Source organism: Protopterus annectens, chromosome 1.part2, assembly GCF_019279795.1.
Source record: "Protopterus annectens isolate FY-2018-M chromosome 1.part2, PAN1.0, whole genome shotgun sequence".
Classification (NCBI taxonomy): domain Eukaryota; kingdom Metazoa; phylum Chordata; order Ceratodontiformes; family Protopteridae; genus Protopterus; species Protopterus annectens.
In genome coordinates, this window is record NC_056727.1 from 356,686,098 (window position 1) to 356,708,210 (window position 22,113).

Genomic DNA, 22,113 nt, shown 5'->3' on the forward strand with positions numbered 1-22,113 from the left:
GCGTAAGCCACAAAACTATGGGCTAGGCTTATAAATGCCCTCGGGCAGATAGCCTAGTATGAACCTATGAACCTAAACACTTGTCCTATATGGACAGACTCAAAAATCTCCAACTATTCTCTGCCTCATATCTCCTACTTGGAGGCAATCTATGCTCGACTTACAAGGTCATGTCTAACCCAGCTCTGTTAGAAACGCTACATCTAAAGAAATCCCAATCCCTCTGCACCACATGTTCCAAAGACCTCAACCTCATTACCACAATCAACAGAACGTACTGGAGGGACAGGTTCATAACCCAGAGGCTGCCCATGCTATGGAATAGACTTCCCATACATGTCAAGTGGCACCTTGCTGACCCTCTTCAAGAGAAATCTTGATGAGTGGATGAGGAAATAGAAAATTCACCCTGAGGATAACTCCAGTGGCTCTACTCGACAAAAGCACTGGGAACTAAGGTCGGGCGGCACAATGTCAGAGTAATCCTATGGCTAGGCTTGTAAAAGCCCCAGGGCCATTAGCCAAGTACACACCTATAAACCTTCTCTTTTCTTCCCTTTTAGTGTCCTTACAAACATCAGTGACATGCAATAGGGCACATGCCCGTCAGTCCCACAGCAAGTTTAACAAAAATCCAAACTTTCTCATCTTTTTCTTGTAAATTCAATATTTCACCAATGTGATTGATGCTTTACAGTCTCACATTTATTCATTAATTTCAGTGCTGCTGGTCTTCTTCCAGTTAATCTCCATTTCCCAACCCCAGACTCCGGTTCAAGTGCAAGGTACTTTTGATTCTTCTAGTCAACCTCTGTTTTTTCTGTCTCTCGAGCATTTTCCATTGAACACTCGAAAAAGTTTCACTGTCAAAATCTCTCATGAGCTTTATTACCAGAAGAATGAGAAACAGTCGCCCCTTCTGGTTGATGGCTCACTTTCTGTTGGACAGACTTTTGTATTTCCTCCTTAGTCTGTTCTGCACTGAAAATAACTTGGGACTCTCCAAATAAAGGTATTCTGATGTTACCTGTCTTTCAACATTCCCCGATCGCTGGGATAAATTTTCTTCTCGTCTGCCTGGTGTACAGTGAATAATCATTTTCCCACACACTCCCTTTTCCAGTTTTTAATACCTTTACCTTCTGTCATAGTTATCAAAATGCTAAGAAGCAATTCTAATCTCAAATAAAACTCAAATGGGAGCGATGACTGGGGCTGATTCCAGGAGGAAGTAACCTGTAAAACATCCTAAAAGGGACGTTTCATTTGACTGGGTCTGAGGACGCCTTGATTAGGACATAAGAGAAAGGGTGACAAAATCTGGGTTGCCAAGTCCCTGTATTCTGGGATCTCAAATCGATAACTATAAGTTGGTCCTAATGAAGACGTTTGTACTGCCTCAGGATTCCATACAGGTTCATAGGTTTATACTAGGCTATCTGCCCTAAGGCATTTATAAGCCTAGCCCAAATTATTGTGGCTTACGCCACCCCTTATATGAAAAAATACTGTGCCCATTAGTTTGTTGTGCCTCTGTCCAGCAGTGACCCAGAGATGATTCCCGGGGTAAACCTACGATCTCCCATCCACAGGTCTAGATTTCTCTTGAACAGAGTCAGCGAGGTGCTCTGCCTCACATGGACCGGGATTTTATTCCACAGCATAGGGAGTCTCTGAGTGATAAATCTATCCCTCCAGCACGTCCTATTTATATCCGTGCTAAGGTTTAAGTCGCTTGCTCTAGTGGTTTTGGTGGATTTGGATTTTTGAGGTGGAGCATGTCCATTAATTCCGGGTTGGACATGGCCTTGTATGTCAGGCACATGTCACCTCTGAGCAGGCGGTATGCGACTGAATAGAGCTGGAGTTTCTTCAATCTGGCAGCATATGACAGATTTTGGAGTCCCTTTATCCTTTTGGTGAGGAACTTTTGGGGTCTCTCCAATTGCTGCAGATGTCGGGTGAGATACATCCTGAATGGGGCATTGTACTCGATCATTGGTCTGATAAGTGAAGAGTACAGGGGAACAATGACCTCACTAGATCTGGATGTGAATCCTTCATGATCAGGTGGGCAATGTAGAAGGTCTTTCTAACCACTTTAGCAATGTGAGTGTCAAAAGAAAGGCCACTGTCAACCTGGGTCCCCAGGTCCCTGATAACCTCTTCTGTGCTTAGTGGATTGCCACCTATATGGTAGCTTGGGGTTACCTTGTTTTTCCCGAAGGGTATCACTATACATTTTTTGGCGTTTAACTTCAGGCCATGGCTCTGGCACCAGCTATCTGTTTCCGTGAGTCCCTTCTGAAGGATATCAGTGTCCGATGCACTTTCCACTATGGCCCAGTTTGCAGTCATCTGCAAACTTTGTCAGCCAAAGTCCTCCCATGTTGGCCTGTACTTCTGAGAAGTAGATGCCAAACAATAGGGGGCCAAGGACCGAGCCCTGTGGGACACCACTTGTGTCCGGCTTGGAGTCTGACACAGCGCCAGCAACTCTAACCCTGTGGGTTCTGTCCTTAAGCCAGTTTGCAACCCATCTTGTGACATATGGGTTTACATTTAAGCTGGTAAGTTTTTCTACAATACCCGAGTGGGGTATTGTGTTGAAAGCCTTTGCAAGGTCAAGGTAGGCTGTATGGACTGCCTTTCCCTCATCAATGGCCTTGGTGACTATTTCGAAGAAGTCGACCAAGTTCAAAGGCATGATCTTCCCTTGACAAAGCCAAACTGGGTCGGGTCCAATGTCTGCAAGTCCCATATATCTTTGTTTATGAGCTCCATTATGATCCTCTCCATAGCTTTGCAGACTAGACTTGTTAAGCTTATGGGGCGGTAATTACCAGGGTCCGTAGAGGCGCCACCTTTGTGGAGTGGGACCACAGTTGCCGTACGCCACTCCTTGGGCACGTAACCTGTGGTAAGGCTGAGATTAAACAGCTGCCTTATGTGCGGGTTTAATTCCTCATTTAGCTTCGTGTAGCACACAGCCGGGGACACCATCCGGTCCCATTGATGCTGTGTTTTTAGCTTTAGAGAGAGCAGCTTTCACCTGCGCATTTGAGATGTCCGGGAGGCTACACTCGGCTGGGATAGTTATCTCTCCTTTAGGGGAGAGGGGTGAAGTTTGCACTGAACCTGTCTGCCAGTATGTTGGCAATGTCTGTGGGTTCAGTGATTTTTGTATCATTTTGGACTAATTCTGAGCATATCTGTGAGTTTCCACCCAGGTTCCTAACATAGCTGAAAAAGGCCTTATGATTGTCCTTTGAATCCATGTAGTAGATCATCCTGGTAAGGAAGTTTGTAACATCAAAAATCTTAAAAGTATAAGATAATGAAGACAACTCAGGGCATTGTGGTTCTTACAAGAATCTTTATTGTAGTTATTCATGCAGTATATATTACTATGGGGGGGGGGGGTACAAGGGAAGTGAGTCTCCAGGTCATATAATTGGTTTGCTTGAAATAATACTGAGTTTATGCGGGGTTTCTGATTGATACAGTACCTCCTTCCACTGATGCAAGTGGTTACATATTTTCATTGTTTAAAGGCCACCAAGACTTTATTACTGTGGAACAAACATTACCAATCATTAAAATACTATATTAGATTCTTTCTTTTAACAGTAATCCCAAATTACACATTTATTAAAGCATTAATATGTACGACTAAAGAAATATTCAATAAAGCCCCAACATAAAACAGAGTTCACTCTAAAACCACATGAGATCTGCCCAAGTAAGATTAAAATGTGTGTTGTGTAATCGCTTCTCAGAGTGAGTGTGCATGTGATTGTCTTTTAACATGGGGCAGACTGAGGTCTCCTGTCAGGAATTGCTTCTATTTCAAACTCCATTAGGAATGCTTAGAGGGTGAATATTTGTTTCACAAGTGGTGGATGCCCCGGTGGCTTGTTGGCCACAGTTATTTCAATCAACTTTTTCTACTACTATGACTCCACATTTAATACAGGTCTTATCTGCTTTCTTGTGGCCAGGTTTGGAGCATATACATGTTGTGCTCTTTCAATTAACAACCCCTACTATGGAATACCAAACCAGTTACACATTTGTGCTTTCATAAAAAGAACACAATATGTTCCTTCCAGTTTCTCTGGTATAGTGGAAAATTTCACGTTCTCTCTGCTTGCTTGGTCCCCTAACTCTACATTTTTTTTTAAACAGTTCTTAAGAAGTTTCATACTCAGGGAGCCTTTTCTTCCTTATGGCCTCTTTTTTTGGTGAGTTTTATTAGTTCATCTGAATAGATGTTTAAGTTTCTTCCATCTTTTTCAGTCTTTTGCTATTTGAATTGATTTATTCCTTCAATATTTCATTAATTTTAGTCAGCTCTAAGGACACCTGACTTATTTTTTCCTCTAAATTATTGGAAGCCATCTTTTACACCAGAGTTGGAAATTGAAATGCTTTTTATTGAACAGCTTTAGGATTTTTCCCAGTCACTGTTTCTCATTCTTTCTAGTGGATTTTCTTTCGGACTCACCAAACTTATTCTTGGCTTGCATTCAGGCAGTGTAGTTACTAGCCAGTAACTAAATTTTACTAAAACAAGTACAATTACTGGCCCTTGTCTATCAGTTGCTTTTTTCACACTGGGAGAGCTGAAATTAAGCAGTTTTTCAGTGTACAACCATCTTGGAAAAACATCATTACTGACTGTATTATGATGTTTTTCCAATATGGTTGTACAATGAAAAACTGCTTAATTTCAGCTCTTCCAGTGTGAAAAAAAACATAATTACTGACTGTATTATGATAGATGGTAGAGTGGATTTTAATGTGTCAGCACCTATTCTCCAATATTCATTACAAAAAGACCCTTTTGGGATGAGGTTCCCTTTTCATTCATGTATGACGCAGCAATTTTCTTTTCATCCTACAGCTCTAGTTTTGGCCATTTCTAAGCAAACTATTTTTTCATGACCTCTTAGGCCATTTCTTTCTGTTACTCCTTTCATGGGAAAGGCCTGCTTCCATAAAGGCTCATTCTAGCAGGGCTTTGGGTTCCTCTGGTGCTTTTTTTCAAAGGCGTGGATACCAACTACATCCTTGAGATTGGCACTTGGACATCTGTCCATACTTTTATCAAGCATTACAAATTAAACTGTTTTCAGGGCTAGAGCTGGCTTTGCCACAGCCATCCTGCATGGTTTTCTTGAGGGATCTTCTGTGCCCTCCTCCTCTTAGGATTCCTCCTCAGCTTTTATAATCTCCCTTCAGTAAAGAACAGTGCAACAGTGATATGGAAAGTACATAGTACAGTTGTGTAAAATCTTATAACAGAAGATGACCTTTTCTTCACTGCTGCAGTATTCACGCTCTCCCTCCTCAGTTGTATAAAATCTTATAACAGAAGATGACCTTTTCTTCACTGCGGCAGTATTCACGCTCTCCCTCCTCCTCCTTTTCGCCGCCTTTCTTCCTTCTGGAAGCACATGTTCATCCTTTTCTACTTAGACTGTTCCTCCTGGGGCTTTTCAGTTTAGAGGTATGTATGTCCTTATGTCACCTTTATGCCCTACACCAAGAGAGGGGAGCACAAGTGTGGCGTACTACATCCTTGAAAAGCCTAAGACTTTGGTATACTGGATGGACGTTAGGCTACCCTTGATAGGGGATTCCATTAGTAAAGAATACTGCAACAGTGATATGGAAGGACATCTAGAAGGTGATAAAATAAAGTCATATGAAACAAAGGATCATCTATTATTAAATACAGCCATAATACAAAGCTGTAAAAGGGGGGAACATTTTAGTATGGCATTAAAAAATTGGATGACAGATTATAAAAATGGATGACAGAATGCTTAAAGATGTAGAAGCCAACCATACATTCATTAAATACACTACACTGACTATGAACTAGTGGGCAAAACACTTTGCAGCTAAGCTACGATAGAAGGTAAATTATTAACCCAATGATAAAAATTCAAGGGGGATATTTCAGTGGGAATTCTTTGTCACCACTGTTTTATCTGGTTCTTAACCTATTAAAGTTGTTCAACACATGATTTAAAGATATCTCACCTACTTTTTCTGGATGATTTAAAATTACACAGTACACCACTTGAACCTCTAAAGACACAACTACAATTGGTTGAAAATTTCTCAGATGACATCAGAATGGCATTTGGGCTTGACAAATGTGCAAAGGCAACATTTATAAAAGGAAAGTAATCTGAAGTCCAAGCTATAAATCAAGTTTCTGCTCTTGTTCTAACTTTGCTGTGACTGACTGCCCCAAAATGCACTGAATCAGTTGGACAGGAGCACACAAAACCATTTCATGCTTGTCACACATCTCTCTCATTACACATCTCTCTCCACACACACACACACACACACACACACACACACACACACACACACACACACACACACACACACACACACACACACACACACACACTCACTCACTCACTCATAGGTGTGTACTAGGCTAATGGTCCTGGGACCTTTACAAGCCTAGCCATAGGATTACCCTGGCATTGTGTCACCTGACCTTATTTCCCAGTGCCTCTGTTGGGTAGAGCCACTGGAGTCATCCCCGGGGTGAATTTATTTCCGATCCACTCAAGATTTCTCTTGAAAATGGTTAGCGAGGTGCTCTGCCTGACATGTATGGGAAATCTATTCCATGCCATGGGCAGTCTCTGGGATATGAACCTTTCCCTCCAGCATGTTCTGTTGATTGTGGTAATGAGGTTGAGGTCTCTGGAGCATATGGTGCAGAGGGATTGGTATTTCTTTAGATGTAGCATTTCTAACAGAGCTGGGTCAGACATGTCTTTGTAAGTGAAGCAGAGATTGCCTCTAAGTAGATATATATATAGGTATAATTCATCCACACTCAAAGATCGATTTTACAGTAATTGCTTTAAAATTTGACAAGTTTAATCTACCCTGTTCAACCCAATATATTTTACTGGCAATTAGTCCCCATGGTTTCCTGTGAGTATACAGTAGTTTGATCACCAATATTTCCATGAAAAGATGCTTTCAATCATAATTTACGCTATCCTATGGAGTAAAGAAAAAACTTGCCTCCATCACTTTAAAGCAGCCCTTAGGACATGGCACCCCAGAACCCTGTGTCCCATTCTTTGGGTAACATCCCTCACACTCAAAATACCCTGGGTTTTCAAGATAAAAAGCAAACAAAGGATAATAGGCACCCCACTGCATACATGCTGAAATAACAAATGATTGTGATAACCCTGCTTGAATTATTTTACCTTTGTCTCAGACCTTTAATAATTTGTGATAAAATGATTGGCAAATTCCTTCATAAGCCCAAACTTTATTAAAACCTTACTGATCCACCCTACTAAATATTTTTTTCTGAACTGTCATTGCAAAAGTTACCTTTAGAATATTATCAAGTGTCTTCCATCCCCCACATAAATGCAGTATGGTCAAGGTTAAGTAACTGCAGAATTAAACCTTTACAGACATGAGATAAAAAAGCCATGAACAGCTTATAATCATGACTTACTATTGAAATATACCTGTAAGACCTCAGTAGCTGAGACATCAAACTTGTAGCTTGCATCTCGCCTAGTTTAGGTAGACAGACCCCAAGAAAGTACAGTTGTGTACACTTACCATAAATGTAGATGTTTGAGTCTATTCACTGTTGCAGTAATCACATTTGGGTTATCTGCTTGCAGTAGCCCTCAGTCAGCCTGATTAACAAACTCTTGGGTACTGCATCAGTTGGTGTCTCTTCTTCCGTGACGTCACGTCGTCAGGGGTATAAAACGTGCAGCCGACGCCATTACATCAGTTTTTCTTGCCAGATGTCGGGTTGCCTGGTTCCAGGCACATAATCTTTTCCATTTTTCAGCATAAGATTTTCTAGTACTAGACCTCCTTGCCTCTAAAATGATATCCATCACTGGTTTACTGAGGAATGGTAAAGGAGAGATTAGGTAATTAGCCAGGCTGCTAGGTTCAGTGTTTGAAGTTGAGGGTGCAGAATCTGGTTCTCCTGCTGAGACAGCAGGGTAGGAGTCTGAGGCAGGTGCCATGGGGCCAACAGTGACTACGTAAGAGGGGGTACCAGTGTTGGTGTGGCCAGTCTGGTGCAATCAAAATCGTCCTTGGTTTGTCTTGCTTGATCTTTAGTAGTACCTTGGAGAGCAGAGGCAGAGGAGGAAAGGCATAAACTAATAGGTTTTTCCAGCTGAAGGACAGAGCATCCACTTTCCAAGCTTGTCTGTGGAGAGTACTTGTGCAAAATTTGTCCAACTGATAGTTCTGGGGGAAGCAAACAGGTCTATATCTGGGCTCCCCCATTTGCTTGTCAACATGTTGAAAATCCTTGGTTCCAGTTTCCACTCGTGTGGGTCCATGAGGTTTCTGCTTAGTTCGTCTGCCAGTGTATTCAGTTTCCCTGGCAGGAATTGAGCCTGTAGATGCACTTGGTAGCTCAAGGCTGTGCTCCTTGCTTGTTTATGTACCAAATAACAGTGGTGTTTGTCAGTCTTTACCATTAAATGTCCTGGAAGAATGTGGTCCTTGAAGGCTGTCAGAACATTCTGTACAGCTGACATTTCTTTTTGCTTGATTTGCAGGTGCATTTGATTTGGGCACCATTTGTCCTGAATGCACTTCCTTGCCAGTTGAACCCCCATGCATAGTCTGATGAGTCTGTTGTTAGGGTTTGGGCGGCAGGGGGTAGTGTGAATGGTAGTCCCTTGTTTTGGTGGCAGGCCTCTGCCCACCAAAGGAACTCTAGGCGTAGGCAAGGTATGATAGGAGTCATTGCTTCTAGATCCTGAGAAAGTTGACACCATAGGCTTTTTAGATACCATTGTAGTTTCCTCATATGCAGTCTTGCATATGGAATTAGAAGAATGCAGGAGGCCATGAACCCCAAGGCTTGCAGAATTTGTCTTGCAGATAGCAGGGTTTTTGTGGCCACCTGTTTGAAGTAAGTTACCAAATGAATTTGCTTTTCTGGCGTGAAGAAAGCCATCTGGGAAGCTGTATTCAAGCTTGCTCCCAGGAATATGATTTGTTGACATGGTACCAGCTGTGATTTCTTTTCGTTTATGGTGTACCCCAGACATGTTAGCACTCTTTGTACAAAGGTCAGATGTTTCAAAAGTATGTCCTGGCTTTCTGCCTGAATTAGACAATCGTCCAGGTATGGGTATATTTAAATATTTCTTTGCCTGCAAAATGCAATGACTGGAGCTAGGCACCTTGTGAACACCCTGGGCGCAGTAGATAAGCCAAAGGGCAGTGCAGACGCGTAGGTATCTTATGCAAGATTCCCTGATTGGGATGTGCAGGTATGCTTCCTTTAAATCTAGTGTTGCCAACCAGGCATCTTTGCCTAGCATAGGAAGCAACTGGTGAAGGGTCAGCATCTTGAATTCTGGAATCACCAAAAAGGTGTTTAGAGTAGACAGGTCCAGGATAGGATGCAATGAATCGTCTTTTCTGGGTACCAAGAAAAGTCTCGAGTAGAAACCTTGTCCCTTTTCCTCTTCTGGTACCAACTGAACAGCCCCTATGCTTAAGAGACAGTACTTTCTTTTGGGCTCTGCCCTCTGATTTGGAGGTAGATCCGGCCAACCTTTTGGAGATGGTAATGTGTGGAAGTGAAATCTGTATCCTTGGAACCCTATTGTCCTGGATAATGAGTCCCCAGTTCTTTGCATGAAGTGCAACCCCCCCCCCCAAGGGGCAGACAGTTGAGAAGTGCTTGGAAGTTTTAAAAAGAAGTCAATGAGACAGTTTACCATAGGGTGGGGAGTTTTATTACTCCTATATTTGGAAGTGGAGGCCCCCCACTGCGCTTAGTCCTGTGCGTCCCCTGGGACTGAAGCCTGGGTGCTCAGGTGGATCTGGGTTTGGACTGAGAAGATCTGGAAGAGGCAGGAAAGGACCAATTCTTAGAAGGCCAATGCCTACTAAATCTTGGAGGTTGTACTTGTAAAAAATCTTTAACAGTTTGCATAGATATGGCTTTTTCCTCCATCTTTAAGTACAACTTCTGCCTTGTTGCCATTTAAGGGAGCATCCAGTAATTTCGCTTTAACATGATCTGGCAAGGATTGCTCCTTAAGCCAAGCATGCCTTCTAAGTACAGACCCAGTTATAGCAGCCCTGCAAGATGCCTTTAGTGAATCAAAACCACACTGCAAAGAATGTTTACCAACTTGTTCAGCAGAATGCATTAAATCCTGTAAATCCTTATTTTCAGCAGAATCAGAAATCAACATCATTTTTGTTTAAGCAATCCAATAATATGCTGCTGATACTTTAACATATGAAACTGGCAATTCAAGGCCCTAATGGCCAAGGTTGCAGAATTGTATACCTTCTTAACCCATCTACCCAGCGCCCTGGAATCTCTATCAGAGGGGGTAGGATTTTTGGCAGTAGTAGCTTTAATGCCCTTGGGTCCCTGTGAAATGGTTTCAGGATCCGCAGTAGGATTTTTGAAAAGGAACTTGTGAGAGTCAGGAACCCTGTAATATCTATCAGGTTCTCTGGGAGCAGGAGGTAGAGAGTCAGGGGCCAAGCTAGATTCTGAAAAGGCATCATCAACAATGTCCAGTACAAGAGGTATAGCTAAAGGCCTGTGCTGGGGCAGGAGTAAGAAATCCCTAAGCCTCTTTTTAGAATCAGAGAAATCTTGACTTTCCCAATGAAAATGCTCCCTGAGAGTATGCAAAATTTCACCAAAAGAGAAATCCTCTGTGGGGGGGTGCAGAGTCCACAGCATCAGAATCCTCATAGGTAGATAAGGGTAAATCCTGGTTATCAGAGAAGACAATTTTCAGAATCCTGGTCAGAGGTATCATAAGCAAACTCAGTCCTAGGTCTCTTAGCAGGGGAAGGCTGGCTTCCCCTGATTAAAGTAATAAGGTCTTCAGCCATTCTTATTTATTTTTTAGGCAGAGAGGCCTGACCATGTGGTCTAGGTGTCAGTTTTCTAGGCATGGTTTGAGTTTTAGGCCTTGAAGAAGATGGCATCGGTTTAATATGCAAGTCAGTAGGCCTGAATACACCCTCAGAAACCGATGCCTGCACAGCGGCTCCAGACGCATCCAAGGTAGAGACATCCGCAGATTCCACAGTTGAAGCATCTCGAGGCATACCGGACTCCGAAAGGGTCTCAGTAGAGGCCTGCGAATCTGAAGTAGCGGGTTATCAGGGGCTGCAAAAGCGCCTCACTGAGTACCGACGAACTGGCGACTGGCTTAGGAGAAGTCATCAGCAGTTTTGGACCTAGGCGGCCAGTCTCTGTCTATCTTTGCATTTTTTTCAGAATATTGGTAGTCGGATGGCTTACCGATGACATATCAGGATAATTGAACCGAGCACCAAAATATTTAGAAGCAAAAATATACAGACAATGGATAGTTTGTGGTTTAAAAGCCAGAAAACTGACAGGGAGGTACATCCTGGTCAGGGCCTAGGCAAGGAATACAGTACGAATGAAAATCTTTGAGGTATTTGCTTTCCACAAGAAATGCAGTTATTTACTTTTACTGACATCGGTTTAGAGCAAGAAAAAGTTTCCCCAACGGGGTACTTAGCTTTTAGTTGAAGACTTTGGTTCTGAAACTCGAAAATGAAAATTTCAGGAGTTGGCCGACCGGCACTTGCGAACTGCTTCTGCTTCGGGCACCGCACGGCAAGAAAGACTGATGTAACAGTGTCGACTGCATGTTTTATACCCCTGACGACCTGACGTCATGGAAGGAGAGACAGCAACTGACGCAGGACTCAAGACTTTTACATCAGTTTATTGGACAGTCCAACTGGGCAAGAATCCTTTTCAGTGGAAGCCAGCAGAGAAAAGCACCACAGAATACAAATTACAGCAGCAGATCAATATCACTCAAAATATAAAATGGTAACAGATGAGTAACATCATCAAACAAATCTATAAAAATATAAGATAAATGCACATGAAATAAGTTTGAAAGAAGCAGAAAAACACAGTATAAATGCAAAAGTAATAAAAAGAAAAAAAAATGGAAGTATTTGTGGCAGAAGGTAAAGGTTTCCCCTCTACAAAGGAAAGAGTTGCACATGATTAAAACAGTAGTATGGTGTAGTACTAGACATTCATAGGATAAAAGAGGAATTGGAAATATTGGCTTGAGACAGATTAATAAGGGAGTTAGGCTGAAGAATATGAGGACGTGGGGGGAGGGGGGAATGTTGGTTTTAGCCTGGCGTGGTACATAAACAGTCATGAGTTGGAAAGGAATTCTTTTAGTAAACACTTAAAATGAATGACCACTAGGTGATGACCTGACAGAGATCAGGATGGAGTTTCAAATTTTGGCCACACAGTTGCAATATAAACTGTGCCCTATAAATCTCTGTTTTATAAATTTCATACATTTTGTCAGTTGAGACAAGGGGTCAATTTGGAAGAGAGTGGTGGAAGATGCCGCTGATAACTGGGCAAGAAAAAGGGTATGTATTATTTTGTACACTAGCAGTAGTTGTCTGAATGCTATGTGATGGGATATTTCAAGCTAGTTTTGTTAAGAACACAGATGTGATGGGTATGGTAGGGTCGACTGTCTGCAAATCTTGCAACTTTATTATAGCACTGTTCTAGTTTGGACTTCAAAGTGGACTGTAGATTAGTCAAGATGGAAGACAAAGAAGAGAAGGTCAAAAGATACATATTGGCTAGCTGGTTAGAGTTGCTTTAGTTGGATTTGTAAGAAAAGTACAGTTGTGTACATTTACTATAAATGTAGATGTTAGAGTGTATTCACTGTTACAGTCATTACAGTTGGGTAATCTGCTGGCAGGTTGCCCTCAGCCGGCCTGATTAATAAAGTCTTGGGTCCTGCATCAGTTGTTGTTCCTTCTTCCATGACGTCAGGTAGTCAGGGGTATAAAACATGCAGCCGACGCCATTACATCAGTTTTTCTTGCCCCAGATGTCAGGTGCCCCCCAAATGGGGAGCTATATATATATATATATATATATATATATATATATATATATATATATATATAAAATTAAAAACACAAAAAAAATACCTCCAAACAAAAACAAATACACCAAAAAGGCTTTTAAGCATAATAAAAGAAAGTAGAGGTATAGTAAGAGAAAAACTGGGCTGGAGGGAGGGTAACCAGGACTGCAACAGTGAATACACTCGAACATCTACATTTATGGTAAGTGTACACAACTGTACAATGTTATTCATGTTTCACTGTTGCAGTCATTACATTTGGGTAGATTCCCAAAGCTATGGTTGGGAGGATGGATTTATACATCATTAGGACCACCTATAAGGCCCTGCAGGACAGCAGTGGCAAAGCCAGCTCTGGATTTAGAGAAGAAAAGTAAATGGTAATGTTTGGTGAATGTATGAACTGAGCTCCAGGTAGCAGCTTCTAGAATGTCTCTGGTAGGAACACCTCTGAGAAAGGCTGTAGAAGTAGATGCAACCCTGGTGGAATGAGATCTGATATCCTGTGGGGATAGTTTTACCATAGTGTATATAGCAGATACGGATACAATGGCTTATCCACTTGGAAAAAGTCTGCTTTGAAATAGCCTTTCCCCTCTGCCCCTGCAGCAAATGCCACGTTATGACAACAAATGACAAGTTAAAACCCTTTTTACAAATGCCAGATGTTTTAAAAGAATGTCCCTGTTTTTTGCCTGAATTAGACATATTGGATATATTTGAATATTTCTTTGCCTGCAAAATGCAATTACTGGAGCCAGGCACTTTGTGAAGACCCTGGGTGCAGTAGATAAGCCAAAGGGCAGTGCAGAGAACTGATAATGCAAGTAGCCTGCTTTGAAGCGTAGGTATCTTCTGCAAGATTCCCTGACTGGGATATGCAGGTAAGCTTCTTTTAAATCTAGAGTTGCCAACCAGGCATCTTTGCCTATCACAGGAAGTAACTGTTGAAGAGTCAGCATCTTGAATTTTGGAATGTCCAGAAACGTGTTTAGACAGGTCCAGAATTGGACGCCACGATTTGTCTTTTCTGGGTACCAGGAAAAGCCTGGAATAGAAACTTTGTCCCTTTTCCTCTTCTGGTACCGGTTGAATAGCCCCATGTTTAAGAGGGAAAAGTATTTGCTTCTGAGCCTCTGCCACTGATTTAGGGGCAGGTCTGGCCACCCATTTGGTGTTGGCAGTGTGTGGAAATGAAATCTGTGTCCCTGGGGCACTAAATTAAAATCCCATTTGTCCTGGGTTATGAGTTCCCAGTTTTGTGCATAAAGAGCAATCTTTCCCCCCAAAGGGGTGGCTAAAAGGTAAACACTTGGTAATTTTAAAGGAAAGTCATTGAGACTGTTTACCATAGGGGGGTGTCTTGTTATTTCCAGATTTGGAAGTGGAGGACCCCCATTGCTTAGTTCTGAGAGTCCCTTGGGACTGAAACCTGGTGCTTTTGGTGTGTCTAGGTTTGGATTGAGAGGATCTGGAAGGAGCTGGTAAAGACCAATTCTTAGTAGGCCACTGTCTACTAAATCTTGGAGGTTGCACTTGTAAGAAATCTTTTACAGTTTGCAAAGATTTAGCTTTATCTTCCATCTTTTTTAGAACTTCTTCAGCCTTATTGCCAAACAGGCGGTCCTGATTTAAAGGAGCATCCAACAATTTTGCTTTAACATGATCAGGCAGAGATTGCTACTTAAGCCAAGCATGCCTTCCAAGTACAGACCCAGTAACAGCAGCCCTGCAAGAGGCCTCTAAAGAATCAAAACCACATTGCAAAGTATGTTTTCCAACTTGTTCAGCAGAATGCAATAAATCCTGTAAATCTTTATTTTCCACACAGTCAGAAATCATCATTTTCTGCTTAAGCAGTCCAACAACATGCTGTTGATATTTTAACATATGAAATTTGCAGTTTAAAGCCTTGATTGCCAAGGTTGCAGAAGTATAAACCTTTTTACCCCATCTATCCGGTGCCCTGGAGTCTCTATCAGAAGGGATAGGCTTTTTAGCAGTAGAAGCCTTAATGCCCTTGAGCCCTGAGAAATGGCTTCTTGATCAGCAACAGGATTTTTGAAAAGGAACTTGTGGGAATAGGGAACCCTGTAGTATCTGTCAAATTTACTAGGAGCCAGAGGCAGGGAATAAGGGGCCATACTGGATTCCGCAAACACATCATCAACAATGTCTAGTACAGGAGGTATAGCCAAAGGGTTTACTATCACAATGCCGACGTGCACTTGCATGGCTATGAAGTATTCGAACAACAGATGTTCGAATACTTCATATTTCGGCAGGTGATGTGAGCGTACGTTACCATTGCGAATGGACTGTGCATTCGCAATTCTAACGTTCGCTCATGTGAGGGGATCGCGGTATAGTGCGGTTAGGGAAATACATCCCTTTCCTCACTGTAGTGCGATCTCGTAGTTGGAATATTAAGTTGGGGGGGTGCAGGGGGGCACAGCCCCCCTGCATAACTGTGTGTTTAGGCTAGGTAGGTAGGTAGGTAGTTACGGGACGGGTGGGAGTGCTGTGTATTGCCGTAAATGTCGCGAGCGGGGGGGGGGGGGCAGAGGGAATGGAATCCTCTGCATCAGAATCCTCATAAGTAGGTATGGACAAATCCAGGTCACTGGAAGAATTAGAAGAAACAGAGTCCTGATCAGAAGATTCATAGTCAAACTCAGGCCTAGGCCTCTTAGGGGGGGGGGGGGTTTGACTACCCCTGATTAAAATAATAAGATCTTCAGCCATTTTGATAATTTGTTTTTTAGCCATAGGGGCCTGAACATGTGGACTGGGCGTCGGTTTTTTAGACATAGATCGAGATTTAGGCCTTAGTATAGCAGGTGGAACTGGTTTAATATGCAAGTCTGTAGGCCTGAATAGACCCCTCAAAAGCCGGTGCCTGCTCAGTGGCTCCGGACCCATCCAAGGTAGAGACATCTTCAGGTACTATAAGTCAAGCATCTCGCGGCCTACTGGACTCCAAATCGGTCTCAGTAGAGGCCTGCGAGTCAGAAGTAGCGGGTATCAGGGGCTGCGAAAGTGCCTCATTGAGTACCGGCGAACTGGCAACAGGCTTATGAGAAGCATCGTCGGCAGTTTTGGACCTCGACTGCCTGTCTCTGTCTTTTTCTTTGTGTTTTTTCAGAATTCCGGTAGTCGGATGGCTAACCGATGTCATTTCTGGATAATTAAACTGAGAACCGAAATATTTAGAGGCAAAAATATACAGATGACGGACAGTGCGCTGATTAAGTAAAGCACAAAACCGACAGCAAGGTATGTCGTGGTTAGGTCCTAGGCAAGGAATACAGTACAAATGAAAATCTTTATGAGGTATTTGCTTTCCACAAGTAATGCAATTATTAACTTTTACTGATATCGGTAAGGAGCAAGAAAAAGTTTCCCCAATGGGGTACTTAGCTTTAAGTTGAAGACTTCGGTTCTGAAACTCGAAAACGAAAATTTCAGGAGTCGGCCGACCGGCACTTGCGAACTGCTTCAGCTTCGAGCCCCGCCCGGCAAGAAGGACTGATGCAATGGCGTCGGCTGCATGTTTTATACCCCTGACGACCTGACGTCATGGAAGAGGGGACAGCAACTGACGCAGGACCCAAGACTTTAATCAAGCTGACTGAGGGCAACCTGCCAGCAGATTACCCAAATGTAATGACTGCAACAGTGAAAAACGAAGAATATCTAGATGCAAGAAGTATCTCATTACAAAACACCTTCCCTACCTCTGTAAAAGACTCGTATTGCAAATCAATCAGTGTGAGGCATTATCTACCTTCATATGGGAACTGGGCAATTAGATGGCTATTTACAAGTTCACCTCTAGCTTAACTGGTCTGTCTCATGAGAAAAGATATTCAGTCTGACGGTGGGTATTGATAAGTTATCAATGGTCACGAAACTCAATTGCCTTGCATTTCCTAACATCCTATAAAACAGTCACAATTTTCAACTGTTTCCAGTCAGTCTGTATTTGCAAAACAGTTACAAGGACAGGAATAAAAATTTCTACGGTTAAATCAAATGATGACTGTCACTACGACTCATCTATTTCAAGCAGTAGTGCTGGTCAGGCCGAACAATCCAAACATTTTGATTAATAAATACATTTAGAAAACAAATCTTGAACAAAGTAAAGATCAACTAAAACACGAAACGTAACTGCTATAACGTCTTAGTAAGTCATAATCTGATCAATCACATGACTTTCCTCCTTCTGAATAAAAGCCATATGAAACAATTAACAGCTATACTATTCTATATTGCACTGCACTGTGCTGTACCAAGTCAAGAACCCTGAATACAACTCTGCTTCACAATGTTTGCAGTTTTGCCGCTTGGACAATGCTGAAAGAAAAAAACTAAAATGAGGCATTCATTTTCACATTGCTCTTTACCATAAGACATTGCTATCTTAGTAAAGACAAAAAAAAGTCCTGCAAGGCACCAGCAATCAGAAACTGAAACTCTCTCCATTCTGTCAATATCGTTCTGCAATACTGCCCCAAAAAACATCCATTTTGCCAGCCTTGTGAACAGGTGCATCGTCTTGCAAAAAGAGAACTCCTTTCCACAGCTTCCCTCTTCTTTCAATGTCTCCTTTAATTGGCACAGCAAGTTACAGTAGCACTCTGCATTAACTGTTTGGCCCCTTGAAAGAGATGATCAGTCTTTACACTACTTCCTGAACCAAAACACTGTGGGGGCATGACCTTTCCTGCTGATTTTTGGGAGATGAACTTCTTTGGCTTTGATGAACCTGAGTACCACGATTGCATGGAATGTTATCTCAGAATCATAGTGGTGTAACAACGTTTCATCAACAGCAACTAGTTGTTCCAAAAAGTTGGTACCAGCTTGAAGAAAATGCCATAAAATCAACTTGGAAGTGCCAACTGACATCTTTTCTCATCGACATTCAAACATTTGGACACTCACTTGACTGAAACTTATGCATACCCATCTGCTCAGTGATTACAAACCCAATAGACATCTGTAGTGTCTCGTCAATTGTTTTAGCTGATATGTGCCAATCTACCAAAATCAAGTCATGGACATAGTCAACAATTTCAGGAGTTGACGCAGTTTGCTTCCTCCCAGACCTTGTGCATCTTCGGTTTTGAAATCTCCATGCTGAAAGTTTGGACACGACTTCTTCACAGTTGAGTATAAACGGCACTCTGTCACTCAATGTTTGCATCACACATTCATAGATTTCCTTTGAAGTGTTCTTCTGCAGGAATAGGAACTTCATGACAGCTCAGAGATCCACACTTGAAAATTCCACACTTTTCTAACTTTCTGGATCCTGTCTGAGCCAATAGCCATCCACCAGGCAGCATGAGAGTTTACACATCTAACCTCTTGAGAATGTCAACAATGCCTGAGGGGGGTATTATGTCAAATGCCTTGGCCAGGCCACAGTAGGAAGTGTGAACAGTTTTCCCCTCAGTTTTTGCTTTGGAGTCTGTAGGTATAAAAAAAAAAAAAAAAAAGAGGGAAAAAATGATGTACGAGAACATTCCCTTACACATGCTCTCATACATAATTTTATACATGTAATAAGCTACAGGTCTTCCAAAGGCTGTATAGCAGAATGGGATATTCTGGTCTGAACTCACGATTCAAGGTTTGGTACAATTCAGGCACAATGGTCTTGACTTTAGCTTCATAGGTGCAACATTATTAAACCAGTGGTGGGCCCATGTCACTACCATGACAATTCCCCAAGAGGACAACAGTATGATTAGTTCTGTGAAGGGTAAAACTGTCAAAATTAAATACATGCATAAACTACCACAATCAGTAAGTGAAGTGAAGGAACCTGGCTGAAAATGATTTCACATTTCATCTACAGCATGCAGCAAGTAAATGAATCGACACTATGTGCTATGCTTACTATTTACTTTCATTATTAAAGCATGGAAACATACCTCAAAAAAGTCAAAAATTATCTCCAAGTTGTCAGGTTCCATGGTACGAATACAATATTCAGTCCATCGCTCAGGCTGTATGGCATAACCACACTCTGGCTGGGAGTGGCGAAGCAAACATTCCTCATTGCTTAATATTATTATCTCTAATGAGGTCATTACTGGATAAGCGGTATGAGACACATCATCATCATCACCATCATCATTTTCTAGACCTTCCACCATCAACTTCATCCTACAAAGTGAAAACAAACAGCACTGTAAATCTGTTAAAATATTTCTTTAGAAAAGAAAATATGTTTCAATACAATCTTTTAGGAAAGAAAAACTATATGGCACCCTGCACTACAGTTTATTAGTCTCAATAATATATCAATTTTTTTCTTCTGTCTTATGTCAACTGTCAGGATGGCAGACTGAAGCACTCCATGAAGATGTTGTTGCCAAGTCGAATAAGGAAAATGACTGGTCTACACAAGAGAATCATTTTTATTTTTATACTTGAGAGAGAAAAAGGTACAATCTCCACTGCTTTCAAGAAACAATTGCTTTGTAACTGCATATGTATAAGGCAAGAAGATATTCTAATAGACAGTGTATAGTCTCAGAGTGCATCCAAACAGTCAGATGCGTGGTTGTCAAACTTCAAACCAACTAGCTCAAGGAAATTTTGCTATCCAAATTGGGGCAAAAGGGTAAAATCTTAACTGTGGGCACATCAAGTGTCATTTTTGAGAATGATTACTTGTTCCATACAAGACAGTGAAGAAAGTACAGTTGTGTACACTTACCATAAATGTAGATGTTCAAGTGTATTCACTGTTGCAGTCATTACATTTGGGATAATCTGCTGGCAGGTTGCCCTCAGTCGGCCTGAATTCCAAAGTCTTGGGTCCTGCATCGGTTGCCGTCTTCTCTTCCATGATGTCAGGTCGTCAGGCGTATAAAACATGTAGCTGATGCCATTTTCTTTAGTTTTTCTTGCCCCTGAAGTCGGGTGCACCCAAAAAGGTAGTAAAATGATATATATATATATATATATACACATGCATCAGTATAAACTTTACCTTCATCTACAAGCAAATACACCACATAGGTTGTAGAAGATAGAGAAGAAAAGATAAACTTCAGAATGACAAGTGGATGGCGGGAGGGTAACCTGGACTGCAACAGTGAATACACTCGAACATCTACATTTCTGGTAAGTGTACACAACTGAACTATGTTCTTCATGTTTCACTGTTGCAGTCATTACATTTGGGTAGAATCCCAAAGCTATGGTTGGGAGGCTGGAGCTAAACAGCATTAGGTGCGGCTATAAGTCCCTGCTGCACTGCAGAGGCAAAGCCTGCCTTGGACTTAGAGTAGAGAGGTAAATGGTAATGCTTTGTAAAGGTGTGAACAGAACTCCAAGTAGCAGCCGCTAGAATGTCTTTGGTTGGTACTCCTCTGAGAAAGGCTGCTGAAGTAGCTGTAGCTCTGGTGGAATGAGAACTAATGCCCTTGGGCACAGGTTTACCATGGTGTAAGTAGCAGAAACAGATGCAGTGGCTTATCCACTTTGAAATTGTCTGCTTTGAAATAGCCTTTCCTTCTGATCCTGCAGCATATGACACTAGTAATTGCTCAGTATTTCTTAGAGCACTTTAGTCCTGCTCAAGTAGAATCTTAGCTGTCTGTGTACGTCCAAGGAATGCAGAATTCTCTCCCCCTTGTTCTGCGGATTTGGATAAAAAGTTGGCAGATGAATTGTTTGGTTAAGAGCCACACTGGAAACCACCTTAGGCATAAAAGTAGGATTTGTCCTCAGAGACACCCTGTCTGGGTAAAATATGATAAAAGGCTCTACAACCATGAGGGCCTGTAGCTCTGAAACTCTCCTTGCTGAAGTAATTGCTAGTAGCAGAGCTGTTTTCCATGATAAGAACTTTAGATCAGCGGTAGCAGCTGGTTCAAATGGAGGCAGGGTGAGCTTTTCCAACACATAACTGAGGTCCCCATGCAGGTAATGGTGATCTTCTAGGAGGCCTTACATTTTTGGCTTCTCTAAGATACTGCTTTAGTAAAGGAGGAGAAAAGAATGGTGGCTCTGTATTGTAATGTGCCGAAATGGCAGAGGCATGAATTTTGATTGATGAGAAAGATAGGCCTTTGTCAAGCATCTCCATTAAGTATTGTAATATCTGAGGAATATTTGGTTCTGCTGTATCAGTTCCTTGTGTTTGATTCCAAGCACAGAATCTCTTCCATTTGTCAGCATAAGATTTTCTAGTACTAGGCCTTCTGGCTTCCAAAATGACATCCATCACAACTTTACTGAGAGGTGTTGTTTGTATGAATACATGATTAGCCATGCTGCCAGGTTCAGAGTCCGTAGTTGATTGTGCAGGATCGGATTGTTTTGCTGGGACAGTAGTTGTGGTCTTTGAGGCAAAGTCCAAGCTGGGTTTTGAGACAAGTTCCTTAGGATTTGGTACCAGTATTGGCGGGGCCAGTCCGGGGTAATTAATATCATCTTTGGCTTCTCTTGTCTGACTTTTAAGAGGACCCTGGGTAGAAGAAGCAGAGGAGGAAAGGTGTAAACTGATAGGTTTTTCCAACTGAAGGACAGGGCGTCCACTTTCCATGCTTGTCTGTGATAAGTCCTTGTGCAGAATCTTTTCAATTGATAATTTTGAGGAGAGGCAAAAAGATCTATGTTTGGTCTCCCCTATTTCTCTGTTATCATGCTGAAGACTTGTGGATTTAGTTTCCACTCGTGAGGATCCATAAGGTTTCTGCTTAAATGGTCTGCCAGAGTGTTTTGTTTTCCTGGCAGGAATTGAGCTTGAAGATGTATTTGGTAGGTCAAAGCTGTGTCCCACAGTGCCATGGCTAATCTGCAAAGGGTGTATAAGTGTGTGCCCCCTTGCTTGTTTATATACCACATGACTGTGGTGTTGTCCGTCTCTATCAGTAGTTGTCCTGGATAAAGTAAGTCCTTGAAGGCTGTTAGGGCATTTTGAACAGATAGCATCTCTTTCTGGTTGATCTGTAGATGCATTTGTTTTGGTGTCCATAAGCCCTGAATGCATCTTCCTGCCATGTGGGCCCCCCAGGCATAATCTGATGCATCTGTTAAGATATGGCTGGCAGGGGATAGAGTGAAGGGCCCCCCCCATGTTTTGGTGACATGC

General features: G+C 42.0%; 1 protein-coding gene across 1 annotated transcript in view; it reads right to left on the reverse strand.

The window, feature by feature from the left end:
* GPCPD1 (glycerophosphocholine phosphodiesterase 1) overlaps positions 1–22,113 on the reverse strand; it is a 1,148,488-nt gene that overhangs the window by 505,790 nt on the left and 620,585 nt on the right. Inside the window, exon 8 of the mRNA XM_044056397.1 lies at positions 18,938–19,172. Coding sequence (XP_043912332.1) covers positions 18,938–19,172 — 235 coding nt within the window. The remainder of the gene's footprint in view (positions 1–18,937; positions 19,173–22,113) is intronic.